We start from the raw sequence: 18,468 nt of genomic DNA on the forward strand, positions 1-18,468 counted from the left end.
ACATGGAACGAAAACCAGTTGTTTTATCATGTCGTTTGCCACAAAACCGCCTTAACGTCAGACACAGCACGCTTAGTAAGTAATAGCGACCAACCCGTAAATGCTATAATGACAGCAATCCAGGAATAGTACAACTAATCTTTAGATTCTAGACAAGCATTTATTTAAGCCTCCTTGAAGCAGAAAGATTTTATGACCCCTGTATTTTTAAAACAGAATTTTAGGGACCTGTGAAATTTGACCCGCAAAACATTTGTTAAGTGCGTTTTGGCTTCACAGAATGTAACATGACATTGTAAAAACTCGTTTACATTTAAAAATATATTTGTGTTTTTGATTGACATTCATTGTATTCCTAATATTGTACTGCAAGTTTATGTAGTACTACTGGCAAATTTTTAGCTTGGTTCTTCAGATGGTATAGCTTTTTTAGTAGTTCTAGCACCCTTATACTACATATGAAACTTATTAGAACACTATATACGGATCTGTTCATAAGTTTAATGGTGAAAATAATGGCCCAAATAGACGTAAAAAGCGACATGCTTTATTGTTCAAACGTGAGCATTTGCCGAAACGTTTGAACAATAAAGCATGTCGCTTTTTACGTCTATTTGGGCCGTTATTTTCACCATTAAACTTATGAAACTTATTAATCTTTAAACACAAAATTTTTTACGTCATTTTTTCTATTACCTAAAGTAGCAGTTTTTTGCACCTCAGAATTGTATTTATTATTATTGCGTCATAATGAAATAGCACAATGTAAATTACATGATATATAGCGCAAAATAAAATCATTTACACATGAACACAGTTTATCAACAGCGATACTGATATAAAAACACACTTGACAATGGCAGTGAAGTGAAGGTACAGAAATGGTGCAATGTCAATGAAGAATTGTGACACATTTTTATGTTCGTTGCAAAACTGCATTTCAAGATAAGACGGTAAATGTAAGTGAAAAACTGCTAACCATATACATCTGCATTATATCTTTTTCTACAGAAAAAATTAATATTGCACAAAAGTTTTGATGAAGAATGAGACATACAGATTTAACACATTAATCATTGGCACAGACCCTCAAAGATCCAAAAGATAACACCTGGAGAAGCAAATTGGCCAAAAAAACACTTTTAGTAGCCGCACCCATTTTCAATCTGATTTTCAATCTGATTCATTTTGAAGCAATTTGTAGAAACCAGGATGCAGGCAGCATTAGGCACCGTGAATGTGAAATCACGTTTTTGAGATTGTCTCGTACTGTGATAAAAATAGGACATGGCCAACATGAACTCATTTTAAGCCAAATAACTTGTGACTTGGTAAAATTTTTGGTTTAAGTGGCAAAAGTTGTTTACAACTAACATGTATGCAGTCACATCATATACGTACATTAATGATTGCTTTAAACATCACAGTATTCAAAAAGTTTTATATAACTTCCAAATGTAACATGCTGCTATATATTCGGCGATTGAAACGTTACTGTTGCTTATTTTAGAGCACTTAACACTTCCCTTACCTTTGTTAACAAGCACTGCATCATCAAGAGCCCTTGCTTTACATTCAGTTCTAGCTGCATACGAGTCATATCTCCAAATAGCTTGTACTTTAAAAAACAAACAAAGTAAGTTTAAAATGCTGATTACCCTAAAATAAGTGTAGCACTGCCCAATGGGATCAACCAAAATATTCTCAAATAACAGGTAGCAGCCAAAACTGGATATTTTTCAAAACTTTTAATCCATTTGTCAGTTTGATGGGCAGCACTTGGCTGAGGTAAAAAGTTTGAATTGTTTCCTGTGACGCACAATTGACAGGCAAGCACAATTTCCATGCAGGCCTACTGGTTCAAAAACTTAAGAACAGTATAGTGGGAAACTGCTTCTTAACAACAGTAAATATTTGAACACTGATAACAATGGGGCTATGCAATCACTAAGTGGTATATAAGTGCAATGGTTCTGTTTAAAAACTTTTTTTTAAAAACATGGTCTATTTACAAGCAAAAAATCAGTTATTAAAGGTTAGCAAAATCATATTTTTGCAAATAAAGTTTGTTGATTTGATTTGTCCTTATTATCAAATTTGTGCATTGGTTATGCAGTTGTGCATAAGTACACATTTTGTCACCACAGCAAAGACAGCATGCATACTTCATGATGGTGATGTATAGGTACCTGTGTTTTGATGACCAAGGTCAGTGTACCAAACACCAATCAAGTCTGAACACCCCAATCTCATCCGTGCCTCAATAGATGCCTTCAGTTGCTTACCCCACATAACCTGGCCTCCAATGGCCATGTCATAAGTGGTTAATTCATAAATACCTGAAAATAGCCAAAGTGTGTATAAAAGAAGGAAACACAGCATAAACCAACGTAAAAAAATGTTAGTTGTTGTATAGTAGACTTTGAATGATCAATATAAAATGAGTCTGTATATTAACATACCCTGAATTGGTTTATTCTCCGCCATCTTATTGAACCAAAAAGGCATGTACATGAGAGAATTTGTTTGCTGTTTAATCAAGGGAAAAGATTTTGACACAAAATCTTTTTGCCAGGATTCGTCTTTTGAGAGTGCGAGCCTTACATCTGCCCTGTGTTGTAAGTTGTCTGTCAAAATGGAAAGTTTTTTTTTTAATCCAAAACATACGTTATAATGTATGTGTGTGTTTTTGATGTATTTTTTAAACTTTTAAACGAAAAATATCATTAACGCAATCAGGAAAAAAACATTGTGTCCTTCTGATTTAGATTTATGAAACTCTAAAAAATGGTCAAATATGGTCACAAAAATTGAATGAAATTCTTTATCTACCATATTCCCAAATGTGAAAGACTTCATTAAGACTCGATCCAATTTCACATGTCCAATATCCAAGACACTTTGACACATTTGTGCGTAGATGCATATTTTCTTCAGCAAGTTTCAGAAAATTTCCAAAGTTGTTGGGTTGAATAAGGTAGCGGCGGAACTCATACACTTTCGAATCTGGAGAGGAAGTAAATCTTCGTGCATTTCCTGGTTGTCCAAAACTTGTTTTTGACTGTAATAGAGGAATAGTCTTCAGCATGCTTAATAATACTCTTCCATTGATTGCATTGGCCACAAATCCATACATGAGTGAAATAATGTGGTAGTGTGATACAGTAATACCCTTCAGTTTTTAAGGCAAGATAAAATGTAAATATCATAATAGGAGTGTTAGGCAATCGCTTTAAGCTTATTGTTTAACAGTCACCAACATTCCCTTTCATTCAAGGTAGCAAGTGTAATTATATTTAAGGTATGTCACTTAGTTGTTGCACATAATATTATGGTTATGCACATTACATAGCAAACAGTAACACCACTTCAAGCTATCAGTAAGCATGTTCTTGCTTGAGGCATGGCTGTTTATCTCAATTTTGCTTAAGAGTTTATTTCTATCAAACCCAAAAAATGTTTTATCTGAGAATATATATGGCAATTAACTCGTATGTTCCAGTAAACAACCCATGTTTTGCTAAAACGACATGGGCATTTGAAAGACAGACAGATTATTAGCACAACAAAGTAATTTTTATCCAATAATGTAAAAAATAATAATTTTAAAACAGTACAAAACTATACTTTTGAAATAAAAATCAACCTACCATGCTTGATAGCCATTGTCTTGAGCCAAAAGGTTTGACGAGCTTAAGCAGTTCCATTACAAACTACTTATGTCAATCCTGCTGTGCTTACTAGGCCTTATGATTCTGCAATTTACAATATAATATCAACAAATGTATGCACCTTGCACAATTCACACAACAAATAAACAGCCTGGAACTCACAAAACCATACTGCTCACTTATTTAGAAAAAAGTACAATCAAACCAGTTTCACTGCAAAGAAACAGTTTTAAAACAAGTCATCATGAAAAGGCACACAGACATCGCGATATATATATTGTGATGCATTTTTTTACATTTGAAAATAAATTAAATTCACACTTAAATTAAGAAACATGCTTAACATAAACTATGCACCAAAATCAGTGTACAGTGACGTGCTACACATCAAAAACAAGGAATGAATAATTCACAAACTACCATCTTTAAACACTTTCAGATATGCTGATGGCTAACATGCAGAACAAGCATGTCTCAATTGCATAACTGTTGTACAGGCAGTTTTGCAACATGAACTTTTTGAACAAACAGTGATGGCTCTATTTTATTGTAGTTATGATAACATATGGAACACTTTAAACAATTTACTTTTTAAACAATCTAGAAATTGAATTTTTATGTAGAAGGTGTACAAAATTTGTTAGAAAGCAAACTTAAGAGAGAAAAGATATACAACAAACTTTGGCTTATTTATTGTACTTTTAAACTAAAATTAAGTAACAAATATGTTTTATTGAGATCTACAACATTTTTTTGATGTCATTCTCCATGCTAAGTGGGCTAGTTTGGGGAGAATATCTTTTTCTGGGAATTCCATCTTTATCAACCAGAAACTTGGTGAAGTTCCATTTTATAGCATTAGTCAAGGTACCAGAGGTGTTCTTATGTTTCTGAAGAAATTTAAACAAGGGCGAAGCACCTTTTCCATTGACTTCAATTTTGGAAAACATGTCAAATTTGACGTTGTATTTTTCTGCAAATTTCTCTATTTCTTCATTTGTTCCAGGCTCTTGGCTGTTAAATTGGTTGCATGGGAATGCAAGAATACGAAGTCCTTGTTGTGAGTATTTGTCATACAGTTGCACGAGCTCTGTATAGTTTGTTTTGGTCAAACCTCATTGAGAAGCTACATTGACCACTACGCTAACGTTCCCTTTGTATTTTACCAGAGGTACATCATTTCCATGTATGTCTTTTACAGTAAAGTCAAAAATAGAGTTTGCAGTCTTCCATTCTTCGCCGTTGCTTGCCATGCTTTTATTGCTGGCAAATCTGGTATACCCTGCAACAAATATTCCAAGGCACCCAACACCTGGAAGCACCCTATGATATAAAACACTAGATAATGTCATTTTCAATTCTACAAGTTTTAACAAAATCAAAATTAAATGCAAGCAATTGTGCAAAATTGAGTGGAATTATTAAGACAACTTGTTATAACAACCTTAGCCCAGTTCAAACAGTTTTTACAACTTTAATGTGTAATTACTAGTCTTACTGATGTGCACAAACTTTTGGGTAGAGTAAAAGAGTTAAAAAGCGTCACAAAGCTAGTGTTAGTTTACAGGTTTATCCACCAGCTTTAAAAAAAATTTTCTGCTTGCATCAATCGTCTGTATATTACTACCCAACCCTAAACACTATCATTTTCTCTTTTTAATTGCGGCTATATATAATCTAATTTCCGGCATCATTTACATTCCAAATTCAGTTATTGTCGACACAGCTATCGTAACAATAGAGGACAGAGCATTGCACATTTGCTTATGCGCCGGTTGCTAATGAAGCTAAAAAAAGTTCGCGCCGAGTTCCGAAAAACAAGAAAAAAAGAAAAATTTGTCAACCGTGCAAAAAATAGCACGTGCAACTACATTACTGGTCTGCAACGCCTTTCGCAAGCAATATTAGATTTTCGGTTGTCAACACATTCGCAAAGTGCGGCCATTAGGACTTTTTTGCACTGTTCCGACTTCTACATGCTATAATGCAAAAGGCGTAATCACAAGTTCTGTTGACTTGACAAACAAAGATTGTGCCACGTGATAGATGATTGTGGCGTTTTTCAATAGCCCATTGCTGACTGCTGGTGTTGTTAATAAAATGTCCACCCAAAACAAAATAATTCTGATTCAAAAAGTAGGTATACCTATTGAAACGCCTTCACATTAAAAGGCGAATATTTGTTTATTTATCAATGAAATGATTAATTGTTTTGAAGGCTAACCTTTTTGACGTCCTTTGCGTTCATAAACAATAAACCTTTTGTGCTTCGCAACAATTCAATTTTTACCTGCTGCATTCAGATGTTGCCACAATGCAAAAACTGGGCAAATATATGAAATGAACCCTTCGTCTTGTATTGGTTAGTGTTCGTGACATTCCAAAAGCAAAACACGACAATTAAGAAAAGGCTACTGTGCTTGCAGGTCTCATTTGGAAAATGTTACCACTGCACAAGTAGGGATGCATGAAGTGCAGCCCCAATTAGCCCAGTCGTTACGGGATGGAAAATTAACGTTATAGCAATTGACATCCCCTTGCTGTAGTGAAAAGTAAGGCCTACTTGCCAAGCTCAGAGGACGAGTATGCCTAAACGCATGGGCATATTGTAGCGGAGGTCTTTTTGCGACTTAGTCCACAGTTTAGGAAACAAAAATTGAAGTGCATTTGACTTGTGTTTCTTTAAAACTGTTGCAATCATGAGCGTCCGCAGGAAAAAATACAGGGGAGGGCAATACTATCGTCACATCGCTGTTCGGAAAACGGTATTTCAGAACAAAAATCATCTGACTGTCCTACTCATTCTTGCCAATCCCAAAGTAACATAAAAATACAATAAACACAATATTAACTATTACTGAAATATGTGGTAGGTTGGCAAACGATTTTGAACGGAAGTGGGATTTACATGAACAAACCTTATCAGATGTAACAACAGATACAGTGAAGATATTATACATAATGGCTTTTTGACACATCCACCAATGACGTAATAATATGCTCGTTTAATCTGTTGTAAAACTACAACCTGTTTCGTTACAGTTACAGCTTGTATTAGGTGCGTTTAACGGGGTGGATACCAACGACGTCTCTGATTTATTTGCCATGAATAAGTTTGTTTCTGTGTAACACTGTGTGAATGTTTATCGTGTTTTATTTTAACACGCACGTGCCCCCTAGCCTTTGCATTCAGCACAGACATAATCCAAACCTTAAATCTAACGACATTCGATTCATCGATTGTTAAGTAGTGCCGAAATTATTGCCGAATTCCCGAAACTACACTAGCGGCTGGCCTGGCGCTATAACCTATGCTCATACTATAGCATTTTATAGCACCGTGTATCAAAAACCGCACAGACAACACTGATTGTGAGTTGTGTCCTATTTCAAATATATCTTCTTCGCCGAGATAGTCGGTTTTAAGTATTACCGTGATACGCAATTTTAATTCTTGCTAGATCATCCCCGGCAATAAAATTTATGATGCTTTTAAAAAAATTCCGAACATTATAGGCTATGTGGGTATTTAAACATATTTTTCGGATAAAGATTTTCAGCCCGATTCTTTAAGCCCAAATGTCCGGGAAATTCTGGACGTTTGGTAATACCCAAAAATATCAGATCAAAGTTTCCTTAAAAACAAACATGTTGTAACATTACAGCTCATTTATTTAAACACATGACCGCGTAGAAAACACTTTATAAAAACCTTGTACAATTCACACTACAACGAGTATAGTCGAAACTCACAAACCGAACTACCAACGTTGACTGCTAAAAAGTACAATATCAAACCAATTTCACTGCAAGGCAGCAGTTTTAAAACCGGTCGTCATAAAAGGTTTAAACAAAATTACACGCATCATGCGATTAGGGCCTTTATATATTATCCATTTAATATTTTGGATTAAAGTCAAAAGTTTTTAAAATTAGACCATGTCGTCACAATTAATCAAAAGCATTAAACAAAATTTAAGGCAAATGTATCGGAAACATTTAAGGTATTTTTAGGCAAAGTTTAGTGATGTAAAATTTAATTGGGCTTCAAGTAATAATATTTGTAGAAACAACTATTTTACTTTTGTAGCAAGTTTTGTATATCTTTCTCCATGTCAAGTGGTGGTGTTTTGTGGGCATATCTTTGCGAAGGCACGCCATTTTTATCCACCAGAAACTTAGCATAATTCCATTTTATTGCACTGGTTGATGAAGCTTGAAGACTTATGTGCGAGGTCAAAAATGTATACAATGGCGCAGCACCTTCACCGTTCACCTCAATTTTAGCGAACAGGTCGAACGTTGCACCATGCTTTTCCCGAGCAAACTTCTCTATTTCTTCACTCGATCCAGGCTCCTGGTTGTTAAATTGGTTGCAAGGAAAAGCGAGAACGCGAAAGCCTTGCTGTGAGTATTTTTTGTACAATTGTTCAAGTTCCGCATAATTTGTTGCGGCCAAGGCTCAGTTGGATGCCACATTGACTATCACGCTTACGCAATTGTTGTATTTAACTAGAGGTGTATCACTGCCGTGGATGTCTTTTACAGTAAAGTCAAATATGGAAGTAGCATTTTTCCAGGATTCGTCCATATTGGTCATGATTTTTCTGCTCGTTAATTTCGTTCTTGCTGCAATTGAAGAACCTGTTCGCCCAAACCTGGACAAAGCAAATCTAAATAAGACAAAATCATCAGCATTTCAAAAAGAAAAACGTTTAAAGCACTGATAATGCTAGAATGCTAAATATTAACGGTTTAGCACTTTAGCCTGAACATAGCCGTGAAAATCCTTCACATAAATGTAATTCGGCAGGCGATATTAGCCTCGCCAACTTTGCGTAGATATTATAATTATTTTTAAATGACCTTTGATTCTTATTGGAGGCTGTCACGCACCACCCTTAAAACCTATATGAGCCACTGTGCTAATATGTTGCCCAACGTTGTTTATAAATCTATGTAAACTCATTTTGACGGGATATTCACCTCAGCGTTGCATCCATTTCCAGGAAATTCTCTTGTCTTTCTAAACACGGTTTGACACTCGAAGCACAAAGGCTTTATCTATAAAAAAGGGAAAGTTTTGAAAAACGTTTTCAGCCATAACAAACAAAACAAAACACTTCCTTTTTCTATGTTAGTCTAAACATAAATTAGTTACAACATAATTTTGACTAATTAAGATATTTTGGTTTGTGACCCTTCACAAAACAATAATTTTTATCAGTGTTTTGTGCCTGTTATTGTCGCCTGTAGCCTATTACAGGGCTTCCCAAACTGGGGGTCGCAGAGAGCTGTACCAATTTTGCAGAAAGTACTCCATACACTGGCGTAGAGTACGAGGGTGCCGCACACACCCGGCCTTGACCTTTGTATAACGTCACAATGGCATTTATATTCAAGTTACGTCGGTTTTAAAACGTTTCCAGCGACGCACAAACGCGCTTGTAGTGACGCCATTGATCGAACAAACGTCGGTCGAAACGCAACAATTGCAATTGTTTTGAAATACACAGGCATTTTAATGCAACGCAAAGATGACATATAGAGTTATAAGTATTGTGTGGCGCAATAACTTTCCCTAATAAAAGTAGGTATTAAATTTACGATTTCTAAGCAGTGTGTAATGCCCGTTTGCAAAGCACTGCAACGGCCTAAACTTGGTCCAAGGTGATAAGTACCTATTTGCAAAACAACGTGACAGAAACTATTATAAAGGCTAAAGCACGTAAAAGGCAATTGGTGTTTGGACGTGTAAAGTAGTAGACTCTCGAGTCCTGGTAGGTTGTATTTAGTTTTCGCTCGAATTAGTCGTTGCTATAAATACAACAAACGTATAAAGAGATTAAAAGGGGTCGCGATCAAAAAAGGTTGGGAAGCCCTGACCTATTAAACTATACAATGGCGGAAATTTAATAAATAAACAATATTTTAACAAACTCCCAATTACTTGTTGGATCAACCTAGGCTACATAGTTTACGCAGAAGTTAACATTAAAACACTAATGTAAAATGCATGCCAAACGGCAATGGGTTTCAAGTAGTGGTTTACCAGGCATTCAGTTTGTCGAATTTATTCATTGGGTCAAATGAACTGCCGAATATTCAGTTTCGGCCGAACCTAAATTGATTCGAAGCTGATTCGGTGCATCTAATTTTCACTACAGCCTATTAAGGTGTTTGAAGTGAAAAACTTCTTTTTACTGCTTAAAAACAGTTTTTTAAAGAAGTGTGACGTTAAACCAAAAAGGAATGTGTTCTTGAAATTCAACTGAATATGACCGGGTTGGTTTTTACCGTACTACATAGCTTATGGTGCTTCGCACTATAGTTTCAGCTATTTAGTAGCATTTCGACTTCTATTTTAATAAATTGCAGCCAGGTGAAAGTAATTTTAAAGTCAAGTGGAGCTTGTATTTCAGAATATCCACATTATTCTATAGCGTAGCCCTTTGCGGATGCTGTGGCCAAATTAACATTTAAATTTCTTGAACACCTTGAAAATAATATTTTTGTTATAATAATTATGTTCCTAATTATGAACCCCCACTAAGATTAAAACATCCATATGGGATCAGTTCAGTAGCATTCATGATGCAGACCAGCGATCACGGCATAGCCTACTGATTCGACTGTCCGCGGCTTCAACAGTTACTTTTGTTTCCATGGCCGCGTTATGTCGGTGTTTTATGGCCGAGTGACCATATGTGGAAGTGAGAAATCATGACGCAGCAAAATTACTCGGCCATAAAGCGGTTTTCGTATGTCCTTCCCGCGGGGTGGGCATAGAGCTTATGGCCGCATCACATGTCCATAGCAGCTTACGAGTCTTTACTGACGGTTAAACTACTAGGTAGAGCTACTAACACCTTATGTTTCAGGAGATCCAAAAGTGCTTAATTTTCGACAGGTGGCGCAAAGAGCACTTTTTTCATTTAAAACGGTATATCTCAAAAAATGCTAACGGTTAGGGCTATTAGGGTCGGGGTAAGGTATTAGCATTTAAAATTCAATAAAACTAGCAAAAAAACTAGTTACTAATGTAACATTTTCAAAAACTTGCATCCCAAACCAACCCCTCTTTAGACGCTAAATAAATAATTCAGCTCTTTACGCCACCTATCGAAAATTAAGCACTTTTGGATTTCCTGAAACATATCGTGTTAGTACTTAGTAGCTCTACCAAACTACTAACGTAAGAACTCACAGTAGCCAGGTTTGAGAATTTCCGGTAGATGGTGTAAAGAGCACAGGGTTGGGGACTAATTTTAAATAAAAATCTGGGTTTTTAGGTTTATTTTATTTTTATTATGAAACCTCAGATTAACCGTAATAGCCCCCACCGTGAGCATTTTTTACACAAATTGCATTTAAAATGTTTACGTGCGTTACCTACCGGAAATAAGCAAATCTAGCTGCCGGGAGTTCTTACGGAACGTATTGTGTTTGTGTGTGTACTTTATAAACAACCAAGGTTAGACGTAACAAACTTCAGTTTATACCCACGAAAAAAATGCTCATACAAAGCATTTTGGAATCGCAATAAATTATACTGTGTACTTTTCTTTTAGCACGCCCTTAATGTGTACCATGCAATCGTTTGCCGTTCACGCTGGTTCACAAATGCCTGCATTCATGATCATGGCGGAACACGTGACCGTTGTGAAAAAATAGTCTCCATTATTAAAACAAAAATAACTTGTGTCTAATGTTCTTCTTGTACATTATTTGTAAACGTAAATTTGTAAATTGATTTGTTGTAACCTATCCTTCGCAATCTTATTTTAAGCCAAGGTTTTTCAAAGAATGCTGGCGGATGAATATAAGGTGAAGCGGAAATACTTGTGAAAAACGCACGTGGTTTCACCGCATGTGAAAAAAGACCGGTTCCAGAAAAGTTTCGGACGTTTGGATTTTGTTTTGTCATTCCATTTTCACTTCTTAGTCTAAAGTTTTGTTGCAACGTTTTAGTCGCAGCTCTGCACAGTAATAAAAATGGCTTTGCCTAGAGTATATTTCGACATTTCCATTGGTGGTGCTCCTTCTGGTAGAATTGTTATGGAGGTAAGATGGACAAAATGTTGAAAATTTGTCTGTTTGTATTTATTGTTGCATTTTTTTATGAGTCATACAGTATGACGTCTAAACAAGTATCAGTTACGTAAACGGTAAAATCATTACTCTGGTCAAATATTTCCAGTGAGGTAGGTTTATGAAAACCTTTTTGGAGCAATTGGCTGCAGCTGATAATAAAGGCCGTCTTTTCAGCTACGTCCTGATGTTGTTCCGAAAACTGCAGAAAATTTCCGTGCTTTGTGCACTGGAGAAATGGGCTTTGGTTACAAAAATTGTCCATTTCATCGCATCATTCCAGATTTTATGTGCCAGGTGTGTAATTTAGGTTGCAATTATTTGCCAGGGATTTTATCAACTATCTGTACACTGTTTATGTGAAATTGATTGGTTGATTATGGACTTTAAAAGCTGTTAGTTTGTACACATAATTATTTTAATTTAAGACACTTTTTTTTACTGTTTCCAAGTCGTATAATTCTTTGATTTCTGAAAAAGGATTCTCTAGAATCAAAAAATTAAACATTCATTTGATGAAACTTTTAATAAAGTTTTTTGATGTTTGTCTTGTTGTGTGGGACGGCGTTTCTGTGCAACATTGCATTATTAGCAGTAAAGGAAGTAGGTGACTGTAGTTTAGGAATTAGCTGTTTGCTGGCAAAGGTCACTACTGGCTGCATACCAAAGGGTTTCCTGCAACTAGTGTAAATCAACAAACTCATGAGCAAAATTAAACTAAAAACAAATGTGGCTACAATAACTTCCCATGGACATAACAAGACAAACATCCGAAAACTTTATTGAACGTTAAAGTGCTTTTGACAGGTAATGCAAATACATTTTTGCTAATTTCTTCAGAATGGCGACTGGATTTTTACACAAACTTAAAATTTCATAAAAAGGCTTTTTGCAAAGGGTGGAGACTTCACAAACCAAAATGGGACTGGTGGCAAGAGCATTTATGGAGAGAAATTTGCTGATGAAAACTTCACTTTGAAGCATCAGGGAGCTGGTAATGATGCTAGGTTTTTATTTGAACTAAACTAAAACAGATTACAGCACAGGGCGACAATATGCAAATCATTTTAAATAATGACAAGTGGTTACTAAACTGGGTCAATGAATTGAATTGGGCATAAAAAATGTTTCTGACAGAACAGCATTGGACTGTGGGTCCCAGAGAAAACAATCATAGGGCATATTTTGGAATTTACGCTGTTGAGTGTTCTGTTTAAACAGATGTGATTCAAACTAATTAAAAGTCGTCTATTAAGTGACTTCAGTTGTTTATTGTAAACTTTTTTTCCCTTTCGATTTGCCCAGCATTATCATTCCATAATTCAGTTAATCACATGGAAAACATTGGTAAATTGGTACTGCATTTAATCTGATTTGTGTGTATATAGCCGAAGTGTTAATTACTGGCTAGCAATGGTAAATTGTTCTAGTTACAAAAATGTTTGTGTGTGTAGGAACTCTATCCATGGCCAATGCAGGCAAGCACACCAATGGCTCTCAATTTTTTATTTGCACTGCAGCAACACCTTGGTAAGTTACATCTGCTGAAAAGGCGATTTTGTAAAACTCTGTAAACGTTTGTGTGCGCTTTAGGTTGGATGGCAAGCATGTGGTGTTTGGAAAAGTTGTAGAAGGTGGGGAGCTTTTGAAAAAGATGGAATCCTACGGCAGTCAACAAGGCAAAACTTCAAAATCAGTAGTCATTGCCAATTGTGGCCAACTTTAAATTACTAGACCATTTTTTACACACATACCTGTCCTCTCGTTGTGTTATATATCTTTGTCAGAAAATTCCAAATTGGTGTTTATCTTGTAATCATGCTCGAAAAATAAACCTGCCAGAAGCATTTTCAAATGCAGTGGTGCACATTACCAATTTGATCTAATTGATAACAAAATTGAGAAACCTATTTAGGACCTAAAACTTAATGTGATTCTTCTTTTGGTGCCGTTTTGTTTCGGTGATGATTACCATCATTTAAATTGACTGATTAGGTTTTGTTCAAGTTGGTATTTGTCGCTCTTGATAGCTTGTTGAGGTTGCCGTAGCCTGAAAAAGTTTGTAAAACTGGCCAAAAGGGTTACTTAGAAATGAAAAATAGTCGATTGGAAGTTTTTGGGCTGCAGTTAAGAAATCGGACCTGGCTTTATGTTATCTCTATATTCTCTGTGTTATTCTCCCTTAAATCGTTAAGATGGGGGCTGTTATATATCTTGCATTACAATGATCGGGAAAAAAGGCGTTAACTCGCTATGACCATTTCCTTTAGATCAGTGGTTCTTAACCTTTTTATCATCGCCGAACCCATACTGTGTTCTTCAGCCTTTGGTCGAACCCCAAAGTTACATCCTAGGTTTTTGCCCCATTTTCTTTGGTGGGTCATAATTAGTTTTTGTTCAAACGTAAACAGTTACTGTTTGTCATTTTGTTAAATTCTGACATAATAGTACAAGCAACTTGTTCATGATTGCTTTAATTCCGGCAATTTTTAGTTTTTACCAAAATGAAACAATGTATTTTTAGCATCTGTACACAAACATGAAAAAAATGAAGAAATAAGTTTTTGCTGCCAACAAAATTTCTTTGTTTCTGCATACGAACAATGCACTTTGTTACGTCAAAAAAAGAAATTAAAACCTCAGTGCAGGGGTGCACAATGCTAGGATGGCCGCATCGCAGATTTTTATTTCACCAACGGCTGCCATTTACTTGCTTATTTTTGTTTTAAAATAATTGGTTGATATTATGTATTTACCAAGCGCCCAAAAAGCCCAGATTAATTTCTTGCCCGGTGCACAGATTGAGCTGCACAGCGAGGAGATCAGTCTTACGTGTTTATGATGTCATAATCTATATTGTGATGCTTGTGGTACTGTTTTGTTCGCATTGTTGGCACACAATAGGCGTACAAAAAGTCTGATGCATATGGTTATTAGGCTGGTAATACTCTTTTTAGTACCACAAAAACTGTTTCGAGTTGTTTAAAACAGCCCTGCCTAAGTTTAACCTTCCAGTGTTTTGTTATTTGGCAAATACAAATTGCCGTTTTAAGCGACTATAGACCCTAAAGTCAAAAACGAGTATTTGTATTGTACTTCAAAAAGACCTTCGTCGAACCCCTGATTCGGCGTTGCCGAACCCCGGTTAAGAACCACTGCTTTAGATAAAACAACTAACACTGCAGCGAGTATAGGCGAACAGTATAACAACACAATAGCGTTTGCAACGACAGACTCCAGACGAACAGAAATTACCCATGATCTGTGGTAACTGGGTGGCGCAATTGTCATAGGGCGGTCTACTCTCTAGAACATTTGGGACGAAAGGGCAGGAACTTGGCCGAATGGTCTGGCGCGCCTGACCCACATACAGACATAAAAAAAAAACTTAATCGGGATTCGTCCCCGGGAGTGTCCTGGGTTCGAACCCCGTGAAAAAAAAAAAAAAACACATTTGGGACGAAAGGTTTGACGTTCTTTTCAAAGCTGTTTAATGAGTGTCAATTACATGTTTTAATAAAGTTGACTCCACTCAAAGAAAGGGACGCCGTTGATGGGTTATGTTCGCTGTGATGAAGTAGTTAAGTTTTATGGTTAAACTCAAGGTATACCATTCCAAGAGAGTAACTGCACAACCTTTTCGCTGCGACGGCCGCATTGCAAATCCTTATTTCACCAACAGCCACCAATTACCTGCTTGTTTTTGTTCTAAAAGAAATTGGTTTACAAGTATATATATACATATATATTATATGTACACAATCTAAAGAAAGCCAAGATTGATTTCTAATCTGATGCGAAGATTGAGCTGCACAGTGTGAAGACCAGTCTTGACTGCATCGTCTCTGCGGCCGTACGGCCGCAAGTTGTGCATCCCCTCATCTAAACCTCCAAAAACTTACTTACAAGAACTTTTTAGGACTTGCCTTAAATTGAGACTCGGCTAATAGGACACGTGACCCAACCCTGCAATTTAGTCTTTGTAGACATGTGAAATTTTGATTTTTTCCAAAAATTGATTTGCACCGGCATATTTTTCTCTCTCTCAAAGTCCCTGGTGGCCTCTATGACAAAAAAGTGGCCAAGGGATGTCAGGCACGTTTTATCACACTCAAACCTGATCGGGCTTTTAACTCGGTTGAAAAAATCGTAGCTTTAGTGGCACTTGATTTTGATTGATGAATTTGTGCAATGCGAGCAAGGCATGAAAACAAACCATTTTTATTGTGTTTTAATTCTTATGTCAGCAAAAGCTTCATTCTTGAACCATTCTTTATGTTATGGCATACATGCAGTAAAGTAAATCTTATGTTTTTGAAGTCGAATGAAGTGTTCATTACATGCGCCGGGTTTTACAAAACTGCAAGGTGACGAACTTAACTTAAAACTGAAATAATTGTGACGTCACTAAACCGAGAAAAGATAGGAATCGCGATTACTGACATAATTATTTATCACAACACGTTAGCATTGTTCGCAATAATAGTCATTGATTTCCTCGTAAACATTTGTATGTTGGCGTTATAAACAAGGCACTAGTCAAAGCAGGCTGCAATTTCAAATGACGTTTTGTCGCTATACGGCCATACGTTTGTTTAAACGGAAAATCTTTCTTGCCTTTCTCAAGATGTGAACATTTTTCGTACAAAACTATACAAACTTACCAAAATAGCCATGGCCATAAGCGCCGAGTTTTACAAAAATGCAAGGTGGCGGATGTAAATCATGGCGTCACTTTTTGTGACGTCACTAATCCGTGCAACCTAACAAGCTCCAACTCCAAGCACAATAAACTTTCAATAGAATGCAACGTTCGTCAAATTCTTAAAAATTTTTTTTTTAATATAGTCATTTGAAACACTTTGCTTTAACGTTGTTATTGGGTTAACGACGTTTAAAATGTTTTCGTCAAGTTGCTGCTGTTGCTATAAAACCCAAGATGGCGGCGCCACCCCGCCACCGCCCACTTGATGCCTCTGGCCACGGCCACCATGTTAAAAAAAAAATGACCGCACCACTCCACCACGCACTATTCGGCGCCAATGGACTGTACATTATAGCGCCAAAACCCTGGCTCGTAAGGTAACATGTTATTGTTTTCCGAGGTTTAAGTTAAAAACAAAAAAATATGGATGTAATGCTGACCGCTGTGGGTAGATAAAGAAATGTTTAGGCCTACGACCTTTGATGTGCACCCCCGTTTAGAACATACTTTCTTAAATATTGGGCTTTATTGACCAGAGAATAACTGTTTTCTGATTCACTAAAGTTTAGTGCTTAGTGACTAAACAAATAAAGCAATGAAGAAAACACTTGTTTGAGTTTTCGGACTCGTTAATATTGATATACAGTTATACACAGTGGCGGACTGGGACCAAAATTTTAGTTGCCAGGAGACATAGAGGACCTCGATCACCTGCCAATACAATGTAGCCTACAAATAATGCAATTAGAATTGACATGATCATAACTAAGCAAAACATAACCTGTAGTTAATAACTCGATGTCAATTGATTCCTTGTGAAAGTATTGTCGCAACAAAGTGTACGGTGCATCCAATTCTAAAATATGCAGGATCGCTTGGTGCACCTTATTTTCCTTTTAACATCGTTGGTACAAATTTTTATCCCTTGGTGCTCATTTATATCGCTTGGTTCACCCTTCTTTCGCTAGGTGCAACTTTATTTTGCTTGGTGCACCTGCATACACCTTTACCTAGCGATACTAAGGTGCACCAAGTGACTTGAAAGTGCACCAAGCGATATAAATGAGCACCAAGCGAAATAAACGTGCACCAAGCGATAAAAATGTGCACCAAGCGATCCTGTATATTTTAGATACACCCCAAAGTGTAGACTGAAATTATTTAGTTTCGTAAATTTTCTGGTCATCTTTTGAAGGCAGTTTATTACGTCACAGATACGATTAAAACAATAATGAAATTATGTGCGAACATACTGTTTGCTGTTTTATTCATTAAGACTAATTTTGTCATTTTTAGGTGTCTCAAACTACAAAATGTAGTTTGGAGCGAATATCGATTAAATTAAAATGCTTTCTAAATAAGTTTTCCATTAAAATGATTTAAAACTTTTTTTGCTCGATTTTTGTTATGGATCACCGCACACGGTACTGAGTTACTCCGGTCGATCAAAAAACGCAGAAGCTACAAGCAACCTTTTGGTTTTTACTTTTACATTCAGTCAAGTCAAGTCAAGTCAAGTCCAAGTAAAATGCCAGTTACCTTCTCTGATTGCTAAACCAACTGCAGAAGTCGCTGAAATTAGCGTGACTGTATATACAGTGAATATACTTTCGTTGTTTTTGAGTAACATTAACTTAGATAAAAGATACCGGTAGGGAGTTTTGAGGAAATCTAAAATCGTGCCATGAAACTTTTATACTTGAAAATGAAAGTGTAACTTATTTATTACATTTTCGATCTTTGGAATTTTAATAATATTTAATTTTAAATTTTAATAAAGCATGGATTAAATCTTTTTGTAGTTATTTAGCAAAGTTGGTGGTGAAATAATCACTGAACAATACCAGAAAGTTTTAAAAGGACGATTTTGTTTAAATGACAATACAAATCTAACTTGCAGTATGAAATAACTTTACAATACAAATGTTCTTTACAGAACAGAATTTTAATTAGATTTATTGTGGAGTAAACTAACCTGGTCTTTTAAAAAATATATGTGAC

General features: G+C 36.1%; 3 protein-coding genes and 1 pseudogene across 3 annotated transcripts; 1 reads left to right on the plus strand and 3 right to left on the minus strand.

Moving 5' to 3' along the window:
• Positions 1–689: 689 nt before the first annotated feature.
• On the minus strand, positions 690–3,717 carry LOC145234663 (protein NipSnap homolog 3A-like). The gene is made up of 6 exons (XM_080099377.1): positions 3,651–3,717; positions 2,833–3,061; positions 2,463–2,627; positions 2,190–2,339; positions 1,532–1,618; positions 690–1,269 (listed from the first exon to the last, which is right to left on the minus strand). The coding sequence occupies exons 1-6, from the start codon at positions 3,705–3,707 to the stop codon at positions 1,184–1,186; spliced, it is 774 nt and encodes a 257-aa protein (XP_079955503.1). The 5' UTR covers positions 3,708–3,717; the 3' UTR covers positions 690–1,183.
• A 36-nt stretch (positions 3,718–3,753) lies between these two features.
• On the minus strand, positions 3,754–5,442 carry LOC145234664 (uncharacterized). Its single transcript, XM_080099378.1, has one exon. The coding sequence runs from the start codon at positions 5,021–5,023 to the stop codon at positions 4,412–4,414; it is 612 nt and encodes a 203-aa protein (XP_079955504.1). The 5' UTR covers positions 5,024–5,442; the 3' UTR covers positions 3,754–4,411.
• A 2,307-nt stretch (positions 5,443–7,749) lies between these two features.
• Positions 7,750–8,262, minus strand: LOC145234404 (glutathione peroxidase pseudogene; annotated as a pseudogene).
• A 3,304-nt stretch (positions 8,263–11,566) lies between these two features.
• On the plus strand, positions 11,567–13,617 carry LOC145234665 (peptidyl-prolyl cis-trans isomerase-like). The gene is made up of 5 exons (XM_080099379.1): positions 11,567–11,735; positions 11,940–12,059; positions 12,660–12,756; positions 13,217–13,292; positions 13,356–13,617. Exons 1-5 carry the CDS (start codon positions 11,667–11,669, stop codon positions 13,486–13,488), a joined length of 495 nt encoding a protein of 164 aa, XP_079955505.1. The 5' UTR covers positions 11,567–11,666; the 3' UTR covers positions 13,489–13,617.
• Positions 13,618–18,468: the final 4,851 nt, after the last annotated feature.

The sequence above is a fragment of the Phallusia mammillata genome, chromosome 6 (genome assembly GCF_965637545.1).
Source record: "Phallusia mammillata chromosome 6, kaPhaMamm4.hap1.1, whole genome shotgun sequence".
NCBI classification, from domain to species: domain Eukaryota; kingdom Metazoa; phylum Chordata; class Ascidiacea; order Phlebobranchia; family Ascidiidae; genus Phallusia; species Phallusia mammillata.

What these genes read in the sequence shown, in the direction of transcription:
- LOC145234665 (XM_080099379.1), top strand. Translation starts at nt 11,667, where the DNA reads ATGGCTTTGCCTAGAGTATATTTCGACATTTCCATTGGTGGTGCTCCT. An exon ending in TTTGAAGCATCAGGGAGCTG is followed by an intron (nt 12,757 to 13,216) that starts GTAATGATGCTA and finishes TTGTGTGTGTAG; the next exon opens with GAACTCTATCCATGGCCAAT. An exon ending in TGCACTGCAGCAACACCTTG is followed by an intron (nt 13,293 to 13,355) that starts GTAAGTTACATC and finishes TGTGCGCTTTAG; the next exon opens with GTTGGATGGCAAGCATGTGG.
- LOC145234663 (XM_080099377.1), bottom strand. Translation starts at nt 3,707, where the DNA reads ATGGAACTGCTTAAGCTCGTCAAACCTTTTGGCTCAAGACAATGGCTA. An exon ending in GACAATGGCTATCAAGCATG is followed by an intron (nt 3,062 to 3,650) that starts GTAGGTTGATTT and finishes CCTCTATTACAG; the next exon opens with TCAAAAACAAGTTTTGGACA. An exon ending in GGAGAATAAACCAATTCAGG is followed by an intron (nt 2,340 to 2,462) that starts GTATGTTAATAT and finishes GGCTATTTTCAG; the next exon opens with GTATTTATGAATTAACCACT.